Source organism: Entelurus aequoreus, linkage group LG25 (assembly GCF_033978785.1).
Source record: "Entelurus aequoreus isolate RoL-2023_Sb linkage group LG25, RoL_Eaeq_v1.1, whole genome shotgun sequence".
Classification (NCBI taxonomy): domain Eukaryota; kingdom Metazoa; phylum Chordata; class Actinopteri; order Syngnathiformes; family Syngnathidae; genus Entelurus; species Entelurus aequoreus.
Window position 1 is genome coordinate 27,143,859 of NC_084755.1, and position 25,764 is coordinate 27,169,622.

The 25,764-nt window shown below is 35.9% G+C and overlaps 1 protein-coding gene and 1 long non-coding RNA gene across 3 annotated transcripts in view; one reads left to right on the top strand and one right to left on the bottom strand.

Annotated features, from left to right (window-relative positions):
* The window catches only part of wizb (WIZ zinc finger b), an 86,862-nt gene extending 71,527 nt beyond the window's left edge, over positions 1-15,335 (top strand). Inside the window, exons 9-11 of one of the 2 annotated variants that reach the window (XM_062036944.1) lie at positions 3,444-3,609; positions 3,920-4,199; positions 11,304-15,335. In XM_062036944.1, coding sequence (XP_061892928.1) covers positions 3,444-3,609; positions 3,920-4,199; positions 11,304-11,408 — 551 coding nt within the window. In that variant the 3' untranslated portion in view covers positions 11,409-15,335. Of the gene's footprint in view, positions 1-1,620; positions 2,278-3,443; positions 3,610-3,919; positions 4,200-11,303 lie in introns of those variants that run through there. The other variant, XM_062036945.1, reaches the window with a different exon arrangement.
* Positions 15,336-25,331: 9,996 nt separating this feature from the next.
* LOC133642639 (uncharacterized) overlaps positions 25,332-25,764 on the bottom strand; it is a 46,445-nt gene continuing 46,012 nt past the window's right edge. The window contains exon 3 of the long non-coding RNA XR_009824560.1: positions 25,332-25,664. This is a non-coding gene — a long non-coding RNA (uncharacterized LOC133642639). The remainder of the gene's footprint in view (positions 25,665-25,764) is intronic.

A 25,764-nucleotide genomic window follows, 5' to 3' on the forward strand; every position in this document is an offset into this window, starting at 1 on the left:
AAGACGCACTGGCTGAGGCTCGCAGTAATCCCGCCTCCTTGTGGATAATGCATCCCCGCCGTAGAATGCACCCCCTGACGGGAGTGTTATATCAACTAAAGCCCACACTTAAACTTTCCACGTGCAAGATTGAATCTATTTAAAAAAGTTATTTAATAAGAAGCCAAAAAGTGCAAAAACAATAATGTTTGTGTTGGAGGAGTTGTGAATGACTGCAGGGCCACAACATTAGGTACACCTGCAGACTGCAGCACGGATTTCATATTTCAGTCATTCACAACTCCTCCAAGACGAACATTATTGTTTTTGCACTTTTTGGCTTCTTATTAAATAACTTTTTTAAATAGATTCAATCTTGCACGTGGAAAGTTTAAGTGTGGGCTTTAGTTGATATAACACTCCCATCAGGGGGTGCATTCTACGGCGGGGGTACATTATCCAGCACAACAGCGGCGCATGGACTTCATTTATAAGTAAAGGTAAGACCATAATAACGTTTTTTTATTAAATGTGCTTTTTTGTGTTGCTACAGTTTGTATGTGTAAAGTTAAAGTTAAGTTAAAGTACCAATAATTGTCGCATTTGACCCATCCCCTTGTTCACCCCCTGGGAGGTGAGGGGAGCAGGGGGCAGCAGCGGCGCCGCGCCTGGTAATAATTTTTGGTGATTTAACCCCCAATTCCAACCCAATTTGATGCTGAGTGCCAAGCAGGGAAGAAATGCTGGTATGTGCTTTTAAACACAACCCGTTAACTGCTGCCAATCAAATGGTGAATAAGATACTCTTTAGGGTTCATATGTTTGTAAATCTGACTGTGATGAAGTCAGTGCCTCACCAGCCATGAATCTCACCGCACGTCACTGGTACAGTATGATACCATCTAGTACAACACATGTATCAAATAAGGTAAAACATAGAAATTGCAAGAAGGCACCGTAATAAATACAACTGGGAAAGCAAATGCTTCATGTTATCTTCAAATGTCTACTTCTTATCCTCCTTTGCCACTTTTTGTAGAAGAATCGAAGGATGGTTGCCAACTGAAACAAAAATGCTTGGAATGTTTGTGGCGTTATGAGTGGTTGCTCTTTGATGGGATAATAAATCACCGAACAATGTCTGAACCAAATATGTAAACTATTACTGTTTTTTTGCATTCCTAAATGTACAATATTTAGTACATGATGGAAGAGAAAGTAAAGACATCACATTGGCTTGTTGGACCTGTGGGCCATGTTGGTGGAACACAGATATGGAGGTGACTATGTTGGCCTAACATTGGCATGTCTGTGGAAATGAAAGCGGGGCGATATATCCAGTTTTTACGATATATTGTAGCTCCATATTTTATCATGCGATAAAGGATAACACACTACCATTTATAGAATTCTAAGTTGGTAGTGGGATGCTAAAACTAGGGATGTTCGGACCAGGGTTTTATGCTGCCAATTCCGATTCTAATCATCCGTGAGTGAGGTTGGCCGATACCAATACAGATACTGATCACATGTATTAACTGTAAATGTTTCATTTTATTCATGGTGACTACTCTTGACTGTTGAACGATATCAACACAATATTTCAACAAGTTCCTTATTCTCTTTTATTACATTAAATAGTTGGAGCCAAAACAACATTGAATGCCTGTGATCTTCGATCTCTCAGGCGGTACTGCATCAAAAAGCGACATCAGTGTGAAGGATATCACCACATGGGCTCAGGAACACTTCAGAAAACCACTAACAGTAACTACAGTTGGTCGCTACATCTGTAAGTGCAAGTTAAAACTCTACTATGCAAAGCCAAAGCCATTTATCAACAACACCCAGAAACCCTTCGCTGGGCCTGAGCTCATCTAAGATGGACTGATGCAAAGTGGAAAAGTGTTCTATGGTCTGAGGAGTCCACATTTCAAATTGTTTTTGGAAACTGTGGACGTCGTGTCCTTTGGAACAAAGAGTAAAAGAACAATCCGGACTGTTCTAGGCGCAGAGTTGAAAAGCCAGCATCTGTGATGGTATGGGGGTGTATTAGTGCTCAAGGCATGGGTAATTTACTCATCTGTGAAGGCACCATTGATGCTGAAAGGTACTTACAGGTTTTGGAGCAACATATGTTGCCATCCAAGGAACGTTATCATGGACGCCCCTGCTTATTTCAGCAAGACAATGCCAAACCACATTCTGCACGTGTTACAACAGCGTGGCTTCATAGTAAAAGAGTGCCGGTACTAGACTGGCCTGCCTGTAGTCAAGACTTGTCTCCCATTGAAAATGTGTGGCGCAATATAACGCCTAAAATACCACCCCGGACTGTTGAACAACTTAAACTGTACATCGAGCAAGAATGGGAAAGAATTCCACCTGAAAAGCTTCAAAAATGAGTCTCCTCAGTTACGTTTACATTTACTGAGTATTTGTATAAGGAAAGGCCATGTAACACAGTGGTAAAAATGCCCCTGTGACAACTTTTTTTGCAATGTGTTGCCGCCATTCAATTCTAAGTTAATGATTATTTGCAAAAAAAATATATATGTTTCTCAGTTGGAACATTGAATATCTTGTCTTTACAGTCTATTGAATTGAATATAAGTTGAAATTGATTTGCAAATCATTGTATTCTGTTTTTATTTACGAATTAAACAACGTGCCAACTTCACTGGTTTCGGGTTTTGTAATAGGTTTTTAATCGATTTTTAATCGATAAAAATTGTTTTTTATTTTTTTATTTTTTCAAAAATGTCACTAGAATTTTATTAAACAAAATCAGTTTTCCTTTAAGTAACATAGAAATGTATCATAGCTGTTTATATATTTCATGGAGGCATGTAGTTAATCATTGAACTGACACCGAATGTTATTGAAAAAATATTGATTTTGAATCAAGAATCAAATCTGAATCGAATTGTGTGAGGACCAAAGATTAACAGCCCTAGTAAGTAAAGGTTTTCATAATTTAATGATTGATATTTTTATTCTTTAAAGGATCAATATTAATTTGTGAAAATGCAATGCCTTGATTTTAGTGAGGTTAGTACACAGTTGTAGCCAATAAGGCAATGGTAATCATCATATTTATTAATTAATTAATTCATATTAATACTAATTATAACAATAATTATTATATATCTTTAAATATATAATAATAAAATAATATGTTTTGTTTTTGGAAAATAAATTTTATTTCAATGTTTTGTTTTTAAATTTTCTTTTAGTCTGACAATATTTTCGGTATATTAGCTGGAATGTGCCTAATATACCGAAAATATTGTGTGACTAAAAGAACATTTTAATCTGAATAAGAAGACTTAATGAACCTTTTTGACCAGCATTTCAATGTCCATCCCTATTTATAAACCTTAGTTGAACATACTCTGACCAACTGAGCTGAATTGAACCACTTGGTAGAAATGTGACAATTGTACGTTCTCCCGTTTTCTTAGGGTTTGAGCGCCGCCCCCTGAAGCACCCGACTTGCGCCGAGGGAACAGAGGGAGACAGCGGCTCTCCGCAGCCCCCCCGCACAAGCACCGTCCCTGCTTTAGTGCCAAAGCCACCCACCTACCCACTGGTCAGGCTGGTGGGCAAGTTCTACACCCTAAAGTGCCGGTGAGTTGAAAATGCGAAAAGGTGCGGCTTATATCCCGGTGCGCTCTATTGTCCGGAAAATACAGGTATTTGTTGAATACAAAACATTATTATAGCGAAGAAAAGTCAGTGAATTAGCCGCACTGTTTCATAAGCAGCAAGGATCAAAGCGTTTGGAAAAAAAGTAGCGGCTTATAGTCCGGACAATATGAAGTCATTTTCCCAACTCTAAAAATTACAAAGTATTTTGATCCTACATCCTAAATTTTGTAAAGTTTGTGTTACCAGTGTTATTTCTTTGGTAAATTTAAAAAAAAAATCCTCTCTTCAGGTTCTGTGAGGTGGAGTTCCACGGTCCACTGTCTGTGCAAGAGGACTGGATCCGACACCTCCAGCAACACATCCTCAAGATGAGCTACAACAAGCCCGCCGAACCCAAAGCGGCGTCAGCCGGATCTGGCGAGCCTCCCCCAGTCCACCGGGCCCTGGCCTCGCGGCCCGCCCCCGGCACTTCCGCCGGGCCCCCCTCCGCCGCTCCGAACTCCCCTGCGGCACCAGCAGAACTTGCTCGGGAGATAGTCCCATCCCATCCCATCCCCCTCCCTGCCCAGGTGATGTGATCGTGTTTTCACTTTCTTTTGCTTTGCTTTATTCCGAGGGGCAACGCTCCTCTTCCACCTTCGGTCAAGGCCCAGGAGCCTTGTGAGCACCTTTCTGGAGCAGCTGTTTAGACTGTTACCATGGGGACCAAGTTCTCCGGGCTTAAGTGTGATCACAGGAGAGATAAGCTAATCTTATGCCTTGTTTATTTTGAATGTCCAGTTGACATTGCTGTACTCCACCACCCCGTTGCCCGGGTGACCTAAAGGTTTAACGGCCCCCCTTTTTTCCCAGTTTTGGCTCTCACTGATCTGACCTATTTCTACCAGCACTCTCTAAAAGACAGGGGGTGTCCAAACTTCTCCAAAAATGTAAGGATACAGGGGCCACTTTGATACATTTTGCAAGGGAAAGAGGCTAAAACCAATCCGATGTACAGCCAATCAATATCGGTACCACAGTGGTATTTGGACTAGTTTGAGATGGCATACGAAAACTTTTGGTTTACATGTAAAATTTTATCATACAAAAGTAGGGATGGGTATCAAATTTAGGACTTTTATAGGTACCAACCAAAACTACTGGGATACCAATTTACGTCAAATCAAATATTGCCATATATTTCTTGCATGTCACGTCCAGTTGCAAACTCAGCACCGGCTCAAGCACTTAGCCGGGAAACAAGCAGTCAAAGCCGGACTGTCACTAGGTAATGTTTTCATTCTGCACGCCAACAAAGCCAGAAGAAGGCGGTCAAAAGTACTGTATGGCTCTACTTTTCAAAATGTGGTAGCTCAATGTAAATTTATATTCGATTTGCCCTACAAATGCTAAAGATTAGCATTAGCGATTTTACATGGCACCTCCAAATGTGGTAAACAAAACTACAACTAAGGTGCATGTTACAATCAAACAATCCACTTAATGGCAAAGACTACTTCCTGGCTAAGGCAACACGACGTAGCCCTGAAGCTCTTAACCTTTTTGGCCTTGTGGCCCAACTTTTCCACTTCAGACGGGCTCAAAGATTAACACTGAATTTGTAATCTTGCTCTTGATTTTAATCATATTCAATAATTATATCTTACCTACTTACAGTTTACAACCTTGTCAAATGATATACAATGTTTATTATTTTTCAAGGCTTAGGTCAGGCTGATTACCAATATATATACTAATCAAATATACTGCAAAAGAAGGGATTCATAAAAAAAATTATGAAAGATACATTTACATTTTCATTGAAATGTATTACAATTATTTAATACAGTTTTTTTATACAATTTACAAACTACGTTGTGCTAAAATAAATAAATGTTTAATAAAATAATTTAAAAAAAAAATCCCGATAAGTTTCTGAAATAAACTGTCAATAAAATTTAAGTGCAAAGTACAAAATACAGCTTCACTAATTTAGTCATAATTTTTGCGCTAAAGAACTTCAGCTTTAAGACTTCTTCTGTCTGTCTGACATTGTCATTGCTGCCACAAGTGGTGGAAAAGTGTATTACAATTGAATACAGCTGAGAAACAGATTTTTTTTGGCGGTTAAGAAACACTGCTGTAGCCTACACACTGCTGCCGCTGCATGCAAAGTCAAATATATAATACTTGCAAATGAGACACGAAAGTGTAAGAAAACAAGGAAACAACTGGACAGCACAGCTCAGTGTTAAATAATTATTTTTTTTTTTTTTAAACACACAAAAGTACCAAAAATTGGCACTAGTATCGAGTCAAATGTGAAAGGTACCCATCCCTATGTGAAAGTGGGATGTACAAAAACTCTATATGCTTAGCTATGTGAACAAAACATCCACCTTTTTGATGTGTAATAGGTGACAAAGATAGTAGTGTAGTTTTTAATGATACCTCTCTTTAATAATGACTTCATTACATGTTTTAGATTTTGCAGACGATTACCGTATTTTTCGGACTGTAAGTCGCAGTTTTTTTCATAGTTTGGCCGGGCTCCAGTGCGACTTATATATGTTTTTTTCCTTCTTTATTATGCATTTTCGGCAGGTTCGACTTATACTCCGGTGCGACTTATACTCCGAAAAATACGGTAATGAAACATTATATCGAGGCCAAAAGTGGCCCCCGGGCAGCACTTTGGACACCCCCTCTGTAAGAGCATGCCGGCAGCACCCCAGCAGGCACAAGACATTGAAACAACGTTGAGAACTAGTTGAATTAGGTCCTGATGTTGAGCAACTCAAACATAACGTTGAAACAACATACTTTTTGACGTTTAATCAATGTTGGGTTCTGACGTTGATTTGACCATTGAAATTGAGTAATTTCCCAACCAATATTCCACAACACAAATACAACGTTGAAACAACATGCTTTTTGACAACGTTTATTCAATGTTAGGTTGTGACGTTGATTTAACATAAAATTTTGGTCATTTTCAAACCAATATTCAACAACACAACAAATACAACATTGAAACAACATGCTTTTTGACAACGTTTAATCAATGTTGCGTTCTGACGCTGATTGGACCATTGAAATTTGGTCATTTTCCAACCGATATTCTTTTACAACACAAATACAACGTTGAAAAACATGCTTTTTGACAATGTTTATTCAATGTTGGGTTCTGGCGTTGATTTGACCATTTAATCTGGTCATTTATCAACCAATATTCAACAACACAAATACAACGTTGAAACAACATCCTTTTTGACAACGTTTATTCAATGTTGGGTTCTGCCGTTGATTTGACCATTTAATGTGGTCATTTTTCAACCAATATTCAACAACACAAATACAACGTTGAAACAACATGCTTTTTGACGACATTTATTCAATGTCTGGTTGTGACGTTGATTTAACATTAAATTTTGGTCATTTTCCAACCAATATTCTGCAACACAAATACAACACTGAAACAACATGCTTTTTGACAACGTTTAATCAATGTTGGGTTCTGACGTTGATTTTACCATTGAAATTTGGTCATTTCCTAACCAATATTCAACAACACAAATACAACGTTGAAACAACATGCTTTTTGACGACGTTTAATCAATGTTGGGTTCTGATGTTGATTTGAACATTGAATTTTAGTCAATTCCCAACCAACAACGTGGATCCAACTTTAGACATCAACGTTGTCTCAATTTACAAATACAACTATTTTGCAACGTTGTTTAGAAGTCCGTTTTAAAAGGACATGTACGTATAATCAACGTTGTTTCAATGTCTTGTGCCTGCTGGTACCGGTCCCACACAAATGTCCTGACTGAAATATGAGATTTCGAACTCCAGCCAGTCTTGCGATGGCTACTTTAAACGCAATTTTTAACACTTCGTGTTAAACAAACTTGGCACTTTTTCGACATCGACACTGAGCACTTAACTAAAGAAAGAAAACCTTTGTCACTTTTTTTTTTTTTAGAAGGAGCAAGAAGTGGAAGCACACCCCAAAAAAAGGGAAATGAACTTCCTGTCAAACTGACCCTAAATACAGGTGGTCCTCGGTATGTGAAATAGTTCCCCTCCTGCGACGCGTTAAAAGTGGAATTTTAGTGAAAGAGGGAATACATACCGAAAGAGCACTTAACACATAAAATACAGTCATAAAAAGTCTAAATACAGTACAATAATTAAATAAAACTAATAAAAAGAGAGAGCTGTCCATCTCCATTCCTTGCTTACTGTCTCTTTCATGGACGCACATATTTCAACATGCTCAAGAAGGCCATTTTATCCTTAATGATGGACCAAAAGTGCAGCCAACATAGGTAGACATTTCTCCCTCTCTCTCCAGCTTTCTATGGCGATGGCTTTCCTTTTCTTTCGTGCACTGCCCCCAGAAGAGCCTGCCTTACACGTGGGAGACGTAACAAAGTGCAAAACATTAACTAGTAAGCGTTGTCAGCTGCGCCTTGCGTATAACTAATCGGAGTGTGAATCTTTGGGCCCCTAACGATTCTCGATTCAACACAATTCTCGATTTAAACCAATTCTTGCAATGCATTATTTGGTATAATAAGTATAATGAAACTTTTTCAAAACAAGTTGCATTTATATGCATATATGTATATATTATGTATATATATATATATATATATATATATATATATATATATATATATATATATATATATATATATATATATATATATATATGTATGTATGTATGTATGTATGTATGTATGTATGTATATATATTAATGTATATATGTATGCATATATATGTATATATATATATATATATATGTATGTATATATATTAATGTATATATATATGTGTATGTATATATATAGTATATGTACATATATGTGTGTATATGTATATATCTGTGTATATATGGATATATACAGTATATATGTATGTGTATATATAGACATATATACAGTATATATATGTGTGTGTATATATATATGTATATGTATGTATATGTGTATATACATATATATATATATATATATATATATATATATATATATATATATATATATATATATATATATATATCTTTGTGTGTATGTGTATATATATTTATATATATATAGATATGTGTGTACGTGTATATATATGTATATATATATATATATATATATATATATATATATATATATGTATATATATATGTGTGTATATATATATATATCTAATATATATATATATATATATGTATATATATATGTGTGTATATATATATATATATATATATGTATATATATATGTGTGTATATATATATATATCTAATATATATATATATATATATATATATATATATATATATATGTATATATATATGTGTGTATATATATATATATATCTAATATATATATATATATATATATATATATATATACATATATATATATATATATATATATATATATGTTTTGTTTATTTTTTTGTTAATTATCAATCGATTTATAATCGGGATGAATAAGAACTGCGATTCACATGTGAATGGATTATTTTTTGCAGCCCTACTAACCAATGTGTAACTTCACACATTTACCGCTATGTTCTTAATTGAACGAAACGTCACAAAACGAGGACCACCTGTATAGTTATTGCTTGAATGTAGCATACAGCACATATTGATCCTTTTTTAGTTGATATGCACACATGTATGCAATCAAAAAATATGCCCCGCGTTATTGTTTCCCTGCTTTTCTGCTAACGACGCTTTTTAACTTCCATATCTAGATTTGTGGATTTTTTTTAATGTTCTTAATTTAACGCTAAATTCACGTGTTGCCATCATGTTCCTGCCTTTTTTTTAAGAATATATATAAATCTAGAGCCCAAATTATTTATTTACTTTGCACCTGAATGTGGTAAGCTGGATCATTCATAAAGGTTTTACATGAGTACACTGTCTGTATGTGCGGATTGGTCAGAACATTAGGGACACCTGCACAATCTGAGGCAATACAGTAATAGAAAAAGTCACTCTGCCTTTCTACAGATAACCGTGCTCATGTTTTCTATGTTTATTATCGTGGTTGTCGTCACCGTGAGAGCTGTTTCTAATACCTTCATATTTTATATAACCCAAAATATTAGAGTCGTCTCTCAGCATTAGAGGGTTAAAAAATTAGTTTTGATGCTGCTTTTATATCTAAGCTTGTTAGAATGTGCAGGTGGAGTGAAATTACTGCTAAAACTCTAGAAATGTACTAAAGGTTGTTTTTTTTACTTACGCCCAATGATTCGCAAGTAAAAAAAAACATTTTCTTCAATTACAAAAAGGATTTGCAAGTTAAAAAAAACGATTTTCTGCAATTAAAAAAAGGATTCGGTAATAACTAATTTCTGCAATAAAAAAACAATTCACAATATAAAAACTGTTTTTTTCAATTATAAAAAATATTTTTTTCAATTAAAAGATTCGGAAGTATAAAATTGCTAATTGTTTTTTTATATAATTTTTTTTTTTTTACTGGCAAATCTTTTTTTTAATTGAAGAAAATGCTTTTTATAATTGTGATTTTTTTTAAATTGTGAATCATTTATTTACTTGCAGAAAAAAACAAATATTTAATTGAAGAAAATAGCTTTTTTTTCTAGCGAATTGTTTTTTTTCTTCAATTGAAAAAACTTTTTTTTTAAACCTGGAATCGTTTGTTTATTCAAAAATATTTGTTTTATTTGCTTGCAAATCTTTTATTTATTTTTTTATGAAAAACTTTTTTTTTTACTTGCGAATCGTATTTTCAATTGAAGAAAAAAAAATGTTTTGATGTGTGAATCTTTTTTTTTTTTTAAATTGAAATATATATTTTTTTATTTGCTTGCTAATTTTTTTTTTTTATTGAATTTTTTTTATTTATTAGCGAATCGTATTTTTAATTGAAGAAAATAGTTGTTTTTTTACTTGCGAATCGTTTTGGTTTTTTTAATGAATTTTTTTTAAAACTTGCTTTTAGTTTTTTACTTGCGAATCGTATTTTTAATTGAAGAAAATAGTTTTTTTTTTTACATGGGAATCATTGGGCGTGAGTATGTTTGTGGATTTTTGGCAGTAATTTTACTCCGTAGTCATAATCTTGTGCTTTTGTTTTGAAAGAAGTAAAACTGCTTGACAGGACGTCTTTGGGACTTCCAGCGTGGCCTCCTGATTGTATGTGTTGGTTAGGCTGTGCCAAAGAGTCAGTTCACTTCCTCGCCTCTGTAAAAGCCGCCTACGTCGGACGGCATCACGGAGGAAGCGGGACTGAAGCGCTCCTGCTTTGAGGGACCTAGTAAGGCGTCACGGGACTTTTACCGGGAGATGACTCCCGTTCCAACATGAACTCAACTTCATCCCAAGCCGTAGAACCGTCAGCTGGCAGTCCGAGAGTGCTCGGACGTCAGGCCGCCGCCTACTTGGAACTCTGAAGTAATAAAGTCGGCTCTTTTTCAAGTGACTGCTCCTCTCCATGTAAGGAATATACAAACATACGCTATAACTCCATGTACGCTGGTAGAGCCATTAGCAGCCTCTATTAGCAACCTAGCTGGAGAAAAAAAAGAAGTGATCTTAATTCCTTTTTTTTTTTTTTTTAATCGTGACTTACTTTCATCTTTGTGCATTTTCTGTACTTTCAGTCATGCAAAGTGAATCTTAGAACATTTACAAAGCGTTTGTCTCTCCAGGAGGAAACGTTGGTGCTGGTCAGGGTGTTGTTGACTGAATGTGAGGGAAACCCGCAAAGGGTAAATAGATGCTGGAATGGACCGGATAGGACAGCTCTCGTCTGAGAGGACGGTGAAGGACCCAGGTATTTATCCAACTTTTTCCACCAAGTACCACCTCAGAACACGCTTGGCTATCCAAGTGCCGCCATAATGACCGACACAGTAGCGTAGTAGGCCTAAGTATTCATTAAAAACAAGGGCAGAGGTTTTATTTAACATTTTGGGCAACAGTAACATTACACACAGTTTGAACAGTAACACTGTGTTTGAATATTTGATTAGGTGATAGCGTACCGCTAGTAATACGCATACCAGAATCACTACTTTCAAGAACCCATAGCGTACAGACGACCCAAATCTTCAAATTCTGCAGGAAAATATCAACATTCAGGATAAAGATGCTACCAAAACACAAAAATATTCACTTTTCCCACTTTTTGTTATGTTGCAGCCTTATTCCAAAAAGGAATACATTCATTTTGTCCTCAAAATTCTCCACACAATACCCTGTAATGACAATGATAAATAAATGATAAATGGGTTATACTTGTATAGCGCTTTTCTACCTTCAAGGTACTCAAAGCGCTTTGACAGTATTTCCACATTCACCCATTCACACACACATTCACACACTGATGGCGGGAGCTGCCATGCAAGGCGCTAACCAGCAGCCATCAGGAGCAAGGGTGAAGTGTCTTGCCCAAGGACAAAACGGACGTGACTAGGATGGTAGAAGGTGGGGATTGAACCCCAGTAACCAGCAACCCTCCGATTGCTGGCACGGCCACTCTACCAACTTCGCCACGCCGTCAATGTGAAAACTTTTTTTTTTTTTTAAATGTTTGCAAAAAATGTTTTAAATAAAAAATGGAAAAAAATCGCATTTGTGCCAAGTTTGTGGCATTGTGTTCAAAAAGACTTGAGGCTCTAATTGGTTGAGATTTGAACCCTGACCTAATCTAATCTCCTGGTAGTGGGGCCACCATGCAGCCCTGATTAATATAAATAAAGAAAAACAATGTATATTACGTGTAAATATATAATGTGTAAATATATAATATGTAAATATATCAAATCTAATATATATAATGTGTAAATATATAAAATAAAATATATATTAAATGTAAATATATGAAATAAAATATATAAGTATATAAAATTAAATATATATTATATGTAAATATATAAAATAAAAAATATATATAATATATAAAACATAAGATATATTATAAATAAATATACAAAATAAATGTTGTATATATTTATAAAATATAAACAAAAACAATTACAAAATTAAAGCTGCAAGCAGCGATGGATGGGGCCGACTTTAAGGGCTCATAAAATCCAAACCGGAGCAGTAATTAAAACTCTTTCATCAACTTTTAATCAGAAGGGTTCAATCTCTCCTGTGGTAATTTGAAGCCGACACGACAAACGCGCTCAGAGGAGATAATGTTTGAAAAAAGGTGACTGTTTTTACTCAACTTTTGTTTTGAAGGGAGAATTGCAAACTTCCTGTTGATTTTTGCTGGGGGTTGTCAGTGTATGAAATCTAGGTCTAAGTGAGACCTACATAGAGGTTTTTGTTTCATGTCTCTACGACATTCCTACTGGGAGTTAGAGGCAGTTTTGTCTGTGTTTTCTTCCTAGGGGGCGCTAGAACGCAATTTTGAGTTTTGGGGTTTGGTTTTTTGATTAGATCGCAATTTTCGCCAGTCCTAATATGTGTGTCCAATTTGGTGAGTTTTGAAGCATGTTAAGGGGGTCAAATTACAGCTCAAAGAGGCGGCGGTATAATAATAAAACGCTAGAAACAGTCCCAAAGGGACTCGGTCCCTAATTATGCTTCAACAAAGAATTGAGGAAAGGCTTTGAATACTTATGTAAATGTGATTTTTTTGTGCGTGGTTTTTTTTGGTGCAACATTTAAAAAAATAAACTTTTCACATTGTCATTATGGGGTATTGTGTGTAGAATTTTGAGGATGAAAAGGAATGTATTCCTTTTTGGAAAAAGGGTGTTACATAACAAAATGCGGCAAAAGTGACGCACTGTGGTACAGAATATGGAATTACCTCGGCCTGTTGTAGGCTGATGCAAAAGCGAAAGTGAAATCCCCCTCGTTAGTCTTCCATTCCGTTGAAACGAGGGCCATGGGGGCGCCCGAAAGCCAAACGTTGCCGTGTCGCACGAATCTGTTGTCGTTTGGCATCCCTGAAAAGTGACACCATTGTCCGTCCCATACCGTCCCTCTCAGACCAGAGCTGTCCTACCTGGTCTGTGCACATGAAGGGATGAAGCCTGCTCGGATGCGTCTCTCAAGGTCACGTTCACATTGCAGGACATAAGACTCAATTTGGATTTGTTTGTTAATTCCGATCTTTTCATGTTGACGTTCACATGAGGTCAGCAGATTGGGTCGGAGTTGGACAAAAATGGGAATTGTAGTCTTCAAACTGATACGGCAAAAAGAAAATGTGTGTGAATGTGGGACTGTTAAGGTTAGAAGACGTTTGTTGAAGACCTTTCTACTAGAGATGGCCGATATTATCGGCCGATATATGCGTTAAAATGTAATATCGGAAATCATCGGTATCGTTTTTTTTATTATCGTTATCGTTTTTTTTATTTTTTTTTTGTTTTTTTTTATTAAATCAACATAAAAAACACAAGATACACTTACAATTAGTGCACCAACCCAAAAAACCTCCCTCCCCCATTTACACTCATTCACACAAAAGGGTTGTTTCTTTCTGTTATTAGTATTCTGGTTCCTACATTATATATCAATATATATCAATACAGTCTGCAAGGGATACAGTCCGTAAGCACACATGATTGTGCGTGCTGCTGGTCCACTTATAGTACTAACCTTTAACAGTTAATTTTACTAATTTTAGTTTCTATGTAACTGTTTTTATATTGTTGTACTTTCTTTTTTATTCAAGAAAATGTTTTTAATTTATTTATCTTATTTTACTAATTTTTTTAAAAAGTACCTTATCTTCACCATACCTGGTTGTCCAAATTAGGCATAATAATGTGTTAATTCCACGACTGTTGATATCGGTATCGGTTGATATCGGTATCGGTAATTAAAGAGTTGGACAATATCGGATATCGGCAAAAAGCCATTATCGGACATCCCTACTTTCTACCATATTCTGACATATATGAATAGTAGTGATGGGTAAACGATGCTTCAGTGAGCGTGTGGCACACTTACCACCCGCATTGACACTGCACTGATACTGTGTTGCTGTTTCATCTTCCGCATTTAAAAAAAAAAAACTCACAGGAAGAACGTTGACCATATTTGGTGCTATAAGACCAAAATGATCCCACATTTGGCCATCAGATGGATAATGGCGATACCACAGTTTGACGTTTCGCAGTCAATTGACGCAGCGGTTGTGTTGTTTTTCTTTTATTTCTTAAAGTGGCACACACTTCGCTATGGTTTGAGCCGTCACTCGTAAAGTCAACACTCTTTAGAGGGAAAGAAGCCTCCTGGGTGAAAGGTCTTCAACAAACACCAGTTCGTTGCCTCAATTCAGCCTTTGCACGTTTTTTCGGACCCTCATGACTTGGGTCTACTTTGTCAAGGGATGTGATGGGATGGGATCAAAGGAGAAACTTCCAGAAAAAGTTTGACGTGTGTGTGTGTGTGTGCGTGTGTGTGTGTGTGTGTGTGTGTGTGTGTGTGTGTGTGTGTGTGTGTGTGTGTGTGTGTGTGTGTGTGTGTGTGTGTGTGTGTGTGTGTGTGTGTGTGTGTGTGTGTGTGTGTGTGTGTGTGTGTGTGTGTGTGTGTGTGTGTGTGTGTGTGTGTGTGTGTGTGTGTGTGTGTGTGTGTGTGTGTGTGTGTGTGTGTGTGTGTGTGTGACAAATGTCATGATGGAAGAAAATATGTTTAAGAGAAAAAAAATGTACTGTATACAAAGTTTTAGGTGAATCAACTCCAGAACAAAACAATAAATGTGACTTCCGTTTCAGACGCGGAATTGTTGTCTTATTATTATTGCAAAACACACGTGTGGGCGATACTACTGATTTTAGCATCGATCCGATACCAAGTAATTATAGAATCAGTATGTATGTGTATATGTATATATACGTGTGTGTGTGTGTGTGTGTGTGTGTGTGTGTGTGTATATATATATATATATATATATATATATATATATATATATATATATATATATGTATGTATGTGTGTACATATGTATTTATAATTTATATACATTATATTTTATTTATATATACTGTATATATTACATATCCATATTATATTTTTCATACTAATATGTAATATTTCATGTATATTTAGTTTTTTAAAACGCTTTTTTTAATTATTTGTTGCGCATTAATTTAATTAGAGCTGCATTGAGGATTTAAATAATGTTATGGATTTTTTTTTGTTTTTCTTTATATTTTACATGTGTATATATAATATTTTGTATATTTATTTATATAATATATATGTATTATATGTTTATATAATATTGTGGAGGGAGGTGTGGCCAGCGCGCTTGCAGGAGCAAAGGTCACCGCCTCCGTCTAAGGTGCTGAGGACGAGCACCATCGGATAGGGGCGGGGCATGTGCTGACGGCGAGACACAGCTGGCAGGTGATTAGATTTCACAGGTGGTACGTGTTAATCTAATCATCTGTTGTCTTTAACAGTAAGCGGCCGGGAGCAGGAGGGGGATAGGATACGGAGGTGGCTGAAAAGTCACGTCCTGCTGGAGAGAAATCTGTGAGAAATTAAATTAAATTAAATTAAATTAAAACATTGTTAAAAACGGCAAGCTTGGCTCCTGTGCCGTGTATAATAGTGGAACGGATAGGAAGCGACTTCCACAAATATATTATATATATATATATATATGTAATATATATATTTGTTATACTTACATTTAATATATATTATATTTTATATATTTACATTTGATGGATATATATATTTATATATATATATGTATATTTAAATATATATATATATATATATATATATATATATATATATATATATATATATATATATATATATATATATATATATATAATATTTTGTATTGTTATTTATAATTATTATATTGTACATACGCTTCAGGTCGTGTTGTTGAAAAAAGCGACAGACATGTTCCTTTCAGCATCTTAGACAAACGTCTTGTCATTCCCGTGTTGTCCAGCAGAGGGCGCCATTTAGTCACTCTGTAAACTGCATGCCAACGATCATCTTGTGTGGCGACTGCTGTGTTGCTTCGTCTTTGGAAAGATCACAATATTGTACAAGAATGACATTTTATGCTCAGCATCCTTTCTCTGACCGTTGAAATGAAGAGGAAAGAGACATACCGATACCGGTCAAAGCACCACCGCACCAGGCCTCGGTGTATTGATTTGAAATCGCGATAGTTTCGAAACCAAAGTGGGTATTGGTGTCTGAATCGGACCGAGGCTTGATAAATGATGACGTCAACACTTTAGTTTCTTGTCTGCACGTGCAGTACGTCCTGTTTGTTTTGTTTTATATTATAAAACACTTTTATTTGAATGAAATATGGGATTATAACCATAACTAACTAACTCGAGGCAAATTCACTTTTAGTATTATACAATAATTAAAATACCTCTCAGTCAATATATCGGCGATACCAGCCCGGTTTGTTTTGAATTTTTGCATTAATTTATTTTAAAAAAAATTGTTTATTTTATAACAATAGTTTGCCTGTGTTATTGAAGTCATAATTAACTAACTGCAGGCAAATTCACTCGTAATATCATTCAATAATTATGATATTTCATGTTAAAGTATATTTATTTTGTTGCATTAAATACAATTTTTTTTTTTTTTTTTTTTTAATTAAATATTTTCCCTGTATTATTACAATCATAATCAACTAACTACAGGCAAATTCACTTGTAATAATATTCAATAATTATGACAATTCAAGTCGAAATATTGGTATCAGTATGGGCGATACAAGCCCTATTTGTTTTATTTTGTTGCTTTAAGTCATCAAAATATGATTATTTGAATAACAAAGTTTCCCCATCTCATGTATAGTCATAATCAAATAGGTGGAGGCGAATTCACTTTTATTATTATTCAATAAATATGACATTTCAATTCAAAGTATCGGTATGGCAATACAAGCCCTGTTTGTTTTATATTGTTACAAAACATTTTTATTAGAATAAAACATGTTCCCTGTATTATCAACCACCTCCAGGGAAATTCCCTTTTATTATTTTGTATTTATTGGTATCGACCACTTTATTTAGCACAAAAATGTGCTTTTGTAAAAGCGAGCTATGAAAATATTGTACATTAATATTACATGTCGGCTATTTTTTTTTTTACATACATCTGACTTAATTATAATTTATTATTCAAATTTTTTTACCTTCTATGTGTCACTTCCTCCCCCCAATTATTTATTTATTTATTTATTTATAATTAGCAGGTTTGAAATTAGAGAAAATTATTAATTTTCAATATGTAACATGCCAGTAGCAATTTAAAGGGGAACTGCACTTTTTTTTGGGGTACTTTTTTGCCTATCGGTCACAATCCTTATGAAAGACAAGACGACGGATGTATTTTTTTTAATGCATTCTAAATATTAAAGAAATGTGATCAAAAATCCGCTTAAAATGGAGCCTACGGAGTCGTTCTATTCTGCCTATAAAAGCCCTTAAAAAACATCCGAACACCTCCATTGAGGTTTTATATACATGATGTAAGTATATATGTAACGTAGTAACATTCATAATAACATGTAATATATACATGATGTAAGTATATATGTAATGTAGTAACATTTATAATAACATGTAATATATACATGATGTAAGTATATATGTAACGTAGTAACATTCATAATAACATGTAATATATACATGATGTAAGTATATATGTAATGTAGTAACATTTATAATAACATTTAATATATACATGATGTAAGTATATATGTAATGTAGTAACATTTATAATAACATGTAATATATACATGATGTAAGTATATATGTAACGTAGTAACATTCATAATAACATGTAATATATACATGATGTTAGTATATATGTAATGTAATAACATTTATAATATGTAATATAAACATGATGTAAGTATATATGTAATGTAGTAACATTTATAATAACATGTAATATAAACATGATGTAAGTATATATGTAATGTAGTAACATTTATAATAACATGTAATATATACATGATGTAAGTATATATGTAATGTAGTAACATTCATAATAACATGTAATATATACATGATGTAAGTATGTAATGTAGTAACATTACATATATTATATTATAAATGTTACTACATTACATATATACTTACATCATGTATATATTACATGTTATTATGAATGTTACTACATTACATATATACTTACATCATGTATATCCGTATATCCATCCATACATTTTCTACCGCTTGTCCCTTTATTATGAATGTTACTACATTACATATATACTTACATCATGTATATATTACATGTTATTATGAATGTAGTAACATTCATAACATGTAATATTTGCATGATGTAAGTATATATGTAATGTAGTAATATTCATAATAACATGTAATGTATACACGATGTAACTATATATGTAATGTAGTAACATTTATAATAACATGTAATGTATACATGATGTAAGTATATATGTAATGTAGTAACATTTATAATAACATGTAATATATACATGATGTAAATATATATGTAATGTAGTAACATTTATAATAAAATTTCATTTAAGCATATGCAGCGCATTAATTTCAAAAACGCATCACAGTGTTAGCTTTTTTTCAACAACATGACTGATTATTACTCACTGCAGACTTCATGAGAGCCAAAAGACATAATAAAACATCACTTGCTGTACAATGTCTGCTGTCATTAGGATGCCGACTGCTAGGACGTTCATATAGTCCCGTTTAGATGAAGAATGTGTCATAATCAAGCGTCTTTTCGTGTCGTTTTCGGGTCTAAATTGGCTGTCAAAGTGTACCAACTTGTCGGAATACATCCTCATCCTTCTACTATCCAGGTGAGAGGCATGATTTATGAACCAGAGTAAAGTTTGACGAGCAAGGAAGAGAGGAAGCAGGGCACACACATCGCCCCTATAAATAGTCGGTCTGCGTTAGCACTTATAATAACAATATCACTAATACTTGTTAATAGTCAAGTCACCAAATGTAAATAGAGTATTGTTGGTGTTGTTTGGATGTTTTTTATTAGGTTTTATGGGCGTAGTAGCGGACCTCCCATTGACTTTTATTTAATATTTAGAATGCATTAAATACAAATCCATCGTCAAGGGTCTCATAAAGATTGTGAACGATAGGCAACATTCCAAAAAAAAGCTGCAGTTTCCCAACTTGTGAGCGCTATTAAGAAACCTTGTCACTATTTGTTTACATTTCTCGTTAATCAAATATTTTTGGACCAATTCGATTGAAGTGTCCTCAGACCGTAAACGTCCCGAGTGCAGTAGGAGCACATTTTGTTGCCACTTTATTTGTCTGAAAGGACTGGAAAAGTCCCGGTTTGTGCAACTCCCGACCATGTTCCAGGAGGTAAACAACACCTTCCTCCACCTGCTTCTGGGCTGGATGAGATTACCATCGTTCCCCCGCTGGAAAGTCTGTTGTTGTGCGACAATAATTGATTCAATTAGTGGCAAGACCGGAGAAAAGAAGACATTAGATGGGACGTCACTATGGAGAATATTGATCTCTGCCTCTTCTTTGCTTTAAGGCCCAAAATGACTTCATGCTTATGCTGCCTTTATGCAAAAGCTCCCGCTGATCAATTCTTATTGATCGTTTGGCTTTCACAAAGGCAATTAGTTTCTCATCAATAATGGAACTTGTTGACTTTCTCAGGGAAAAATACGAACAATATGTCTTAAAGTAGCAGTAGAGTGGAAAAACACGTTGACTTTATATGCTGAATTGTGTTTCATTGGATCCAATAAACCATATCCAATTGTATTTACAATCCACAAAGTATGTGAAAATACCGTCTAAACATCACAAAATGTCAGTTGGCCATTTTGAATATTCCGCTCTAAACACCTTTGGTAATTTCCATAGATTCTACGTCACTTTGACCATATTATTAGATCAGTCAGACTGGAAAATTGGAAATAAATGTGTTGTTTATCATTCACAATCCTTAAGTAAGACAAGAAGACATATGCTTAGCTTTATTTTGAACGCATAAAATCCATTCCATTATTTAGCCGTTAGCGAAGAAAAATCCATAGATTAGCCCAGGGGTGTCCAAACTTTTTCCGTTGATAATAAACTATATCCAATTGTATTTATAATCCGTAAAGTATGTGAAAATATCGTCTGAACTTCACAAAATGCCATAAATTTAGACGGCCATTTTGCATATTCTGCTCTGAACATCTTTGGCAATATGACCATATTATTACAAACCCCGTTTCCATATGAGTTGGGAAATTGTGTTAGATGTAAATATAAACGGAATACAATGATTTGCAAATAATCATTAACTTTAGAATTTGATGCCAGCAACACGTGACAAAGAAGTTGGTAAAGGTGGCAATAAATACTGAGAAAGTTGAGGAATGCTCATCAAACACTTATTTGGAACATCCCACAGGTGAACAGACAAATTGGGAACAGGTGGGTGCCATGATTGGGTATAAAAGTAGATTCCATGAAATGCTCAGTCATTCACAAACAAGGATGGGGCGAGGGTCACCACTTTGTCAACAAATGCGTGAGCAAATTGGTGAACAGTTTAAGAAAAACCTTTCTCAACCAGCTATTGCAAGGAATTTAGGGATTTCACCATCTACGGTCCGTAATATCATCAAAGGGTTCAGAGAATCTGGAGGAATCACTGCACGTAAGCAGCTAAGCCCGTGACCTTCGATCCCTCAGGCTGTACTGCATCAACAAGCGACATCAGTGTGTAAAGGATATCACCACATGGGCTCAGGAACACTTCAGAAACCCACTGTCAGTAACTAAAGTTGGTCGCTACATCTGTAAGTGCAAGTTAAAACTCTCCTATGCAAGGCGAAAACCGTTTATCAACAACACCCAGAAACGCCGTCGGCTTCGCTGGGCTTGAGCTCATCTAAGATGGACTGATACAAAGTGGAAAAGTGTTCTGTGGTCTGACGAGTCCACATTTCAAATTGTTTTTGGAAACTGTGGACGTCTTTTTTCGCTCTGACCGTAATTTAGGTAAAAGGGTTCATTGGATTCCACACTTTCTCCTTTTTCTGTTGTGCATCATGGATTTGTATTTCAAACCACCTCGGATACTATTTCCTCTTGAAAATGAGAGTCGAGAACGCGAAATGGACATTCACAGTGACTTTTATCTCCACGACAATACATCGGCGAAGCTCTTTAGCTACGGAGCTAACGTGATAGCATCTGGCTCAAATGCAGATAGAAACAAAAGAAATAAACCCCTGGCTGGAAGGATAGACAGAAGATCAACAATACTATTAAACCAGGGACATGTAAATACACGGTTAATAATTCTCAGCCTGGCAAAGCTTAACAATGCTGTTGCTAACGACGCCATTGAAGCTAACTTAGCAACCGGACCTCACAGAGCTATGATAAAAACATTAGCGCTCCACCTACGCCAGCCAGCCCTCATCTGCTCATCAACACCCGTGCTCACCTGCGTTCCAGCGATCGACGACGCGACGAAGGACTTCACCACGATCATCCGTGCGGTTGGCGGCTAGCGTCGGCTAGCGCGTCTGCTATCCAAGTAAGTCCTCCTGGTTGTGTTGCTACAGCCAGCCGCTAATACACAGATCCCACATACAACTTTCTTCTATGCAGTCTCCATTGTTCATTAAACAAATTGCAAAAGATTCACCAACACAGATGTCCAGAATACTGTGGAATTATGAGATGAAAACAGAGCTATTTTGTATTGTTTTCGATGGGGTACCGATACCTCTGTTTCACTGGCTACGTCACGCGCATACGTCATCATCCAAAGACGTTTTCAACCGGAAGTTTAGCGGGAAATTTAAAATTGCACTTTATAAGTTAACCTGGCCGTATTGGCATGTGTTGCAATGTTAAGATTTCTTCATTGATATATAAACTATCAGACTGCGTGGTCGGTAGTAGTGGGTTTCAGTAAGCCTTTAAAAGGAAAGGCCATGTAACACAGTGGTGAACATGCCCTTTCCCAACTACTTTGGCACGTGTTGCAGCCACGAAATTCCAAGTTAATTATTATTTGCAAAAAAAAAAGAAAAGTTTATGAGTTTGAAGATCAAATATCTTGTCTTTGTAGTGCATTCAACTGAATATGGGTTGAAAAGGATTTGCAAATCATTGTATTCCGTTTATATTTACACCTAACACAATTTCCCAACTCATATGGAAACGGGGTTAGGTCAGTGCTGTGTTTCCTGAAGTCGACGACGATCTCCTTGGTTTTCTTGGTGTTCTGAGCAAGGTTGTTCTTTGAGCACCAGTCTGCCAACTTCCGGACCTCCTCTCTGTAGGTTGCCTCGTCCCTCTTTGAGATGAGTCCGACCACCGTAGTGTCGTCCGCGAACTTCACTATGAGGTTGTTGTTGTGGGTCGGACTGCAGTCGTAGGTGTAGAGACAGTACAGAAGAGGGCTCAGCACACAGCTCTGTGGGGAGCCGGTATTCAACGTGCGGGTGGAGGAGAGTTGGGGGCCGAGTCGCACAGTCTGGGGCCGGTTGGAGAGAAAGTCCTTAATCCAGGCACTTTGACCTGTTTGACCTGCTGCCCTCAGGAAGGCGCTACAGGGTCATCAGGTCCAAGACAAACAGACTCAAGAACAGTTTTTGACCTAAAGCCATAACCATGGTGAACTCTCATAGGCACTGACTTTATAGTTTAGCACCTCTCTGTGTGCAATGTTTACTTTCCACCCACAGTCTGAATGCTTCTGTATATATGTATATAGTATAGTATTTAAACCACACATTCAGAATTTTGTTCTCAGGACTGGACTGTGCACCTTACCTCATTTTGCACTATTTTTTATTTTCTCTCCTTCCTATTTTTTGCATATTTATAGACTGTCGCACTGATACTGAAGTTGCTTTTAATCTCATTGTACCTGTGTGTAGTGACAATAAAAGGCATTCTATTCCATTCTAAATAAATAGCTAACAATTGAGTCAAGAGATGAAGGGTCCTCTCATTATTCTCTCTAAAAACATCAAGAAAGCGCCGACAATACTCCATTTACATGTGATGACCTGAAAATTAACCAAATAAGAGTGATATTGTTATTATAAGCGCTAACGCAGACAGACTATTTTAGCGGCGCATTGATAGCAGTGAGCTAATGCTAGCTTACCCTGCTGTTGTTGACACACTACAAGACAAAGGCTGCTTCAGCTAAAAGTAAATTCTAGATTAGTCATCAAAAATGACTAATGATCTATTGCTAACGATGGATTCTGATGCGTCATCTACACTACCGTTCAAAAGTTTGGGGTCACATTGAAATGTCCTTATTTTTGAAGGAAAAGCACTGTACTTTTCAATGAAGATAACTTTAAACTAGTCTTAACTTTAAAGAAATACACTCTATACATTGCTAATGTGGTAAATGACTATTCTAGCTGCAAATGTCTGGTTTTTGGTGCAATATCTACATAGGTGTATAGAGGCCCATTTCCAGCAACTATCACTCCAGTGTTCTAATGGTACAATGTGTTTGTTCATTGGCTCAGAAGGCTAATTGATGATTAGAAAACCCTTGTGCAATCATGTTCACACATCTGAAAACAGTTTAGCTCATTACAGAAGCTACAAAACTGACCTTCCTTTGAGCAGTTTGAGTTTCTGGAGCATCACATTTGTGGGGTCAAATAAACGCTCAAAATGGCCAGAAAAAGAGAACTTTCATCTGAAACTCGACAGTCTATTCTTGTTCTTAGAATTGAAGGCTATTCCACAAAATTGCTTGGGTGACCCCAAACTTTTGAACGGTAGTGTATGTTGCTGCTTCTTGATCTTAGCGCTGCTTTCGATACCGTCGATCATAATATTTTATTAGAGCGTATCAAAACACGTATTGGTATGTCAGACTTAGCCTTTTCTTGGTTTAACTCTTATATTACTGACAGGATGCAGTGCGTCTCCCATAACAATGTGACCTCGGACCATGTCAAGGTAACGTGCGGAGTTCCCCAGGGTTCGGTTCTTGGCCCTGCACTCTTCAGCATCTACATGCTGCCGCTAGGTGACATTATACGCAAATACGGTGTTAGCTTTCACTGTTATGCTGATGACACCCAACTCTACATGCCCCTAAAGCTGACCAACACGTCGGATTGTAGTCAGCTGGAGGCGTGTCTTAATGACATAAAAAAATGGATGTCCGCTAACTTTTTGCAACTCAACGCTAAGAAAACAGAAATGCTGATTATCGGTCCTGCTCAACACCGACATCTATTTAATAATACCACCTTAACATTTGACAACCAAACAATTACACAAGGCGACTCGGTAAAGAATCTGGGTATTATCTTCGACCCAACTCTCTCGTTTGAGTCACACATTAAGAGTGTTACTAAAACGGCCTTCTTTCATCTCCGTAATATCGCTAAAATTTGTTCCATTTTGTCCACTAGCGACGCTGAGATCATTATTCATGCGTTCGTTACATCTCGTCTCGATTACTGTAACGTATTATTTTCGGGTCTCCCTATGTCTAGCATTAAAAGATTACAGTTGGTACAAAATGCGGCTGCTAGAATTTTGTAACCTATACGTGCTACAAATCAATGCAATATATATGGGGTGTTATGGGCTAGGAACAGAAGACTAGGGTTTCGACTCGGAGAGAGAAGGCAGAGCTTGGATTGCAGTTTGGTTGACACCGTGTATTAGAGATTTAGTGATGGACAGCAGATATATATACACAATAATGAGTTGAATGGCCATTCAACATGAAAGCAATTTGAAAAAAAACACAGTTACTATATACATATATACAATTCTAAGTCCATTAATTAGTGTCTCTGGATCTTGTAAAAATCTCAGCTCAAACTTAATAGAGTTCTTGAAAAAAAGGATGGCAGCACAGTCCATGTGCTGCAGGTTAAGAATGAAAATTGTAAAGGGTCGGCTCGAGAGCCTCCTACCCGCCCAGACAGAACAGGTGGTGGGGTTCCTGGCTGGAATCTTCCAAGAACGATCCTTGGACTAGATGCTTCTTTTCCTTAGCTCGCCATCAAAAAGAGAAGCCTGGCCTGTGTAAACCAGGACCATTCTTATAAATCCCTGTGTACACAAAATATCTTTATTAAATAACACTAATTGTATTATAAAGTATTCCGAATATGTTCTAGTTCTTTCCTCAATATTGTACAATATAAATCAA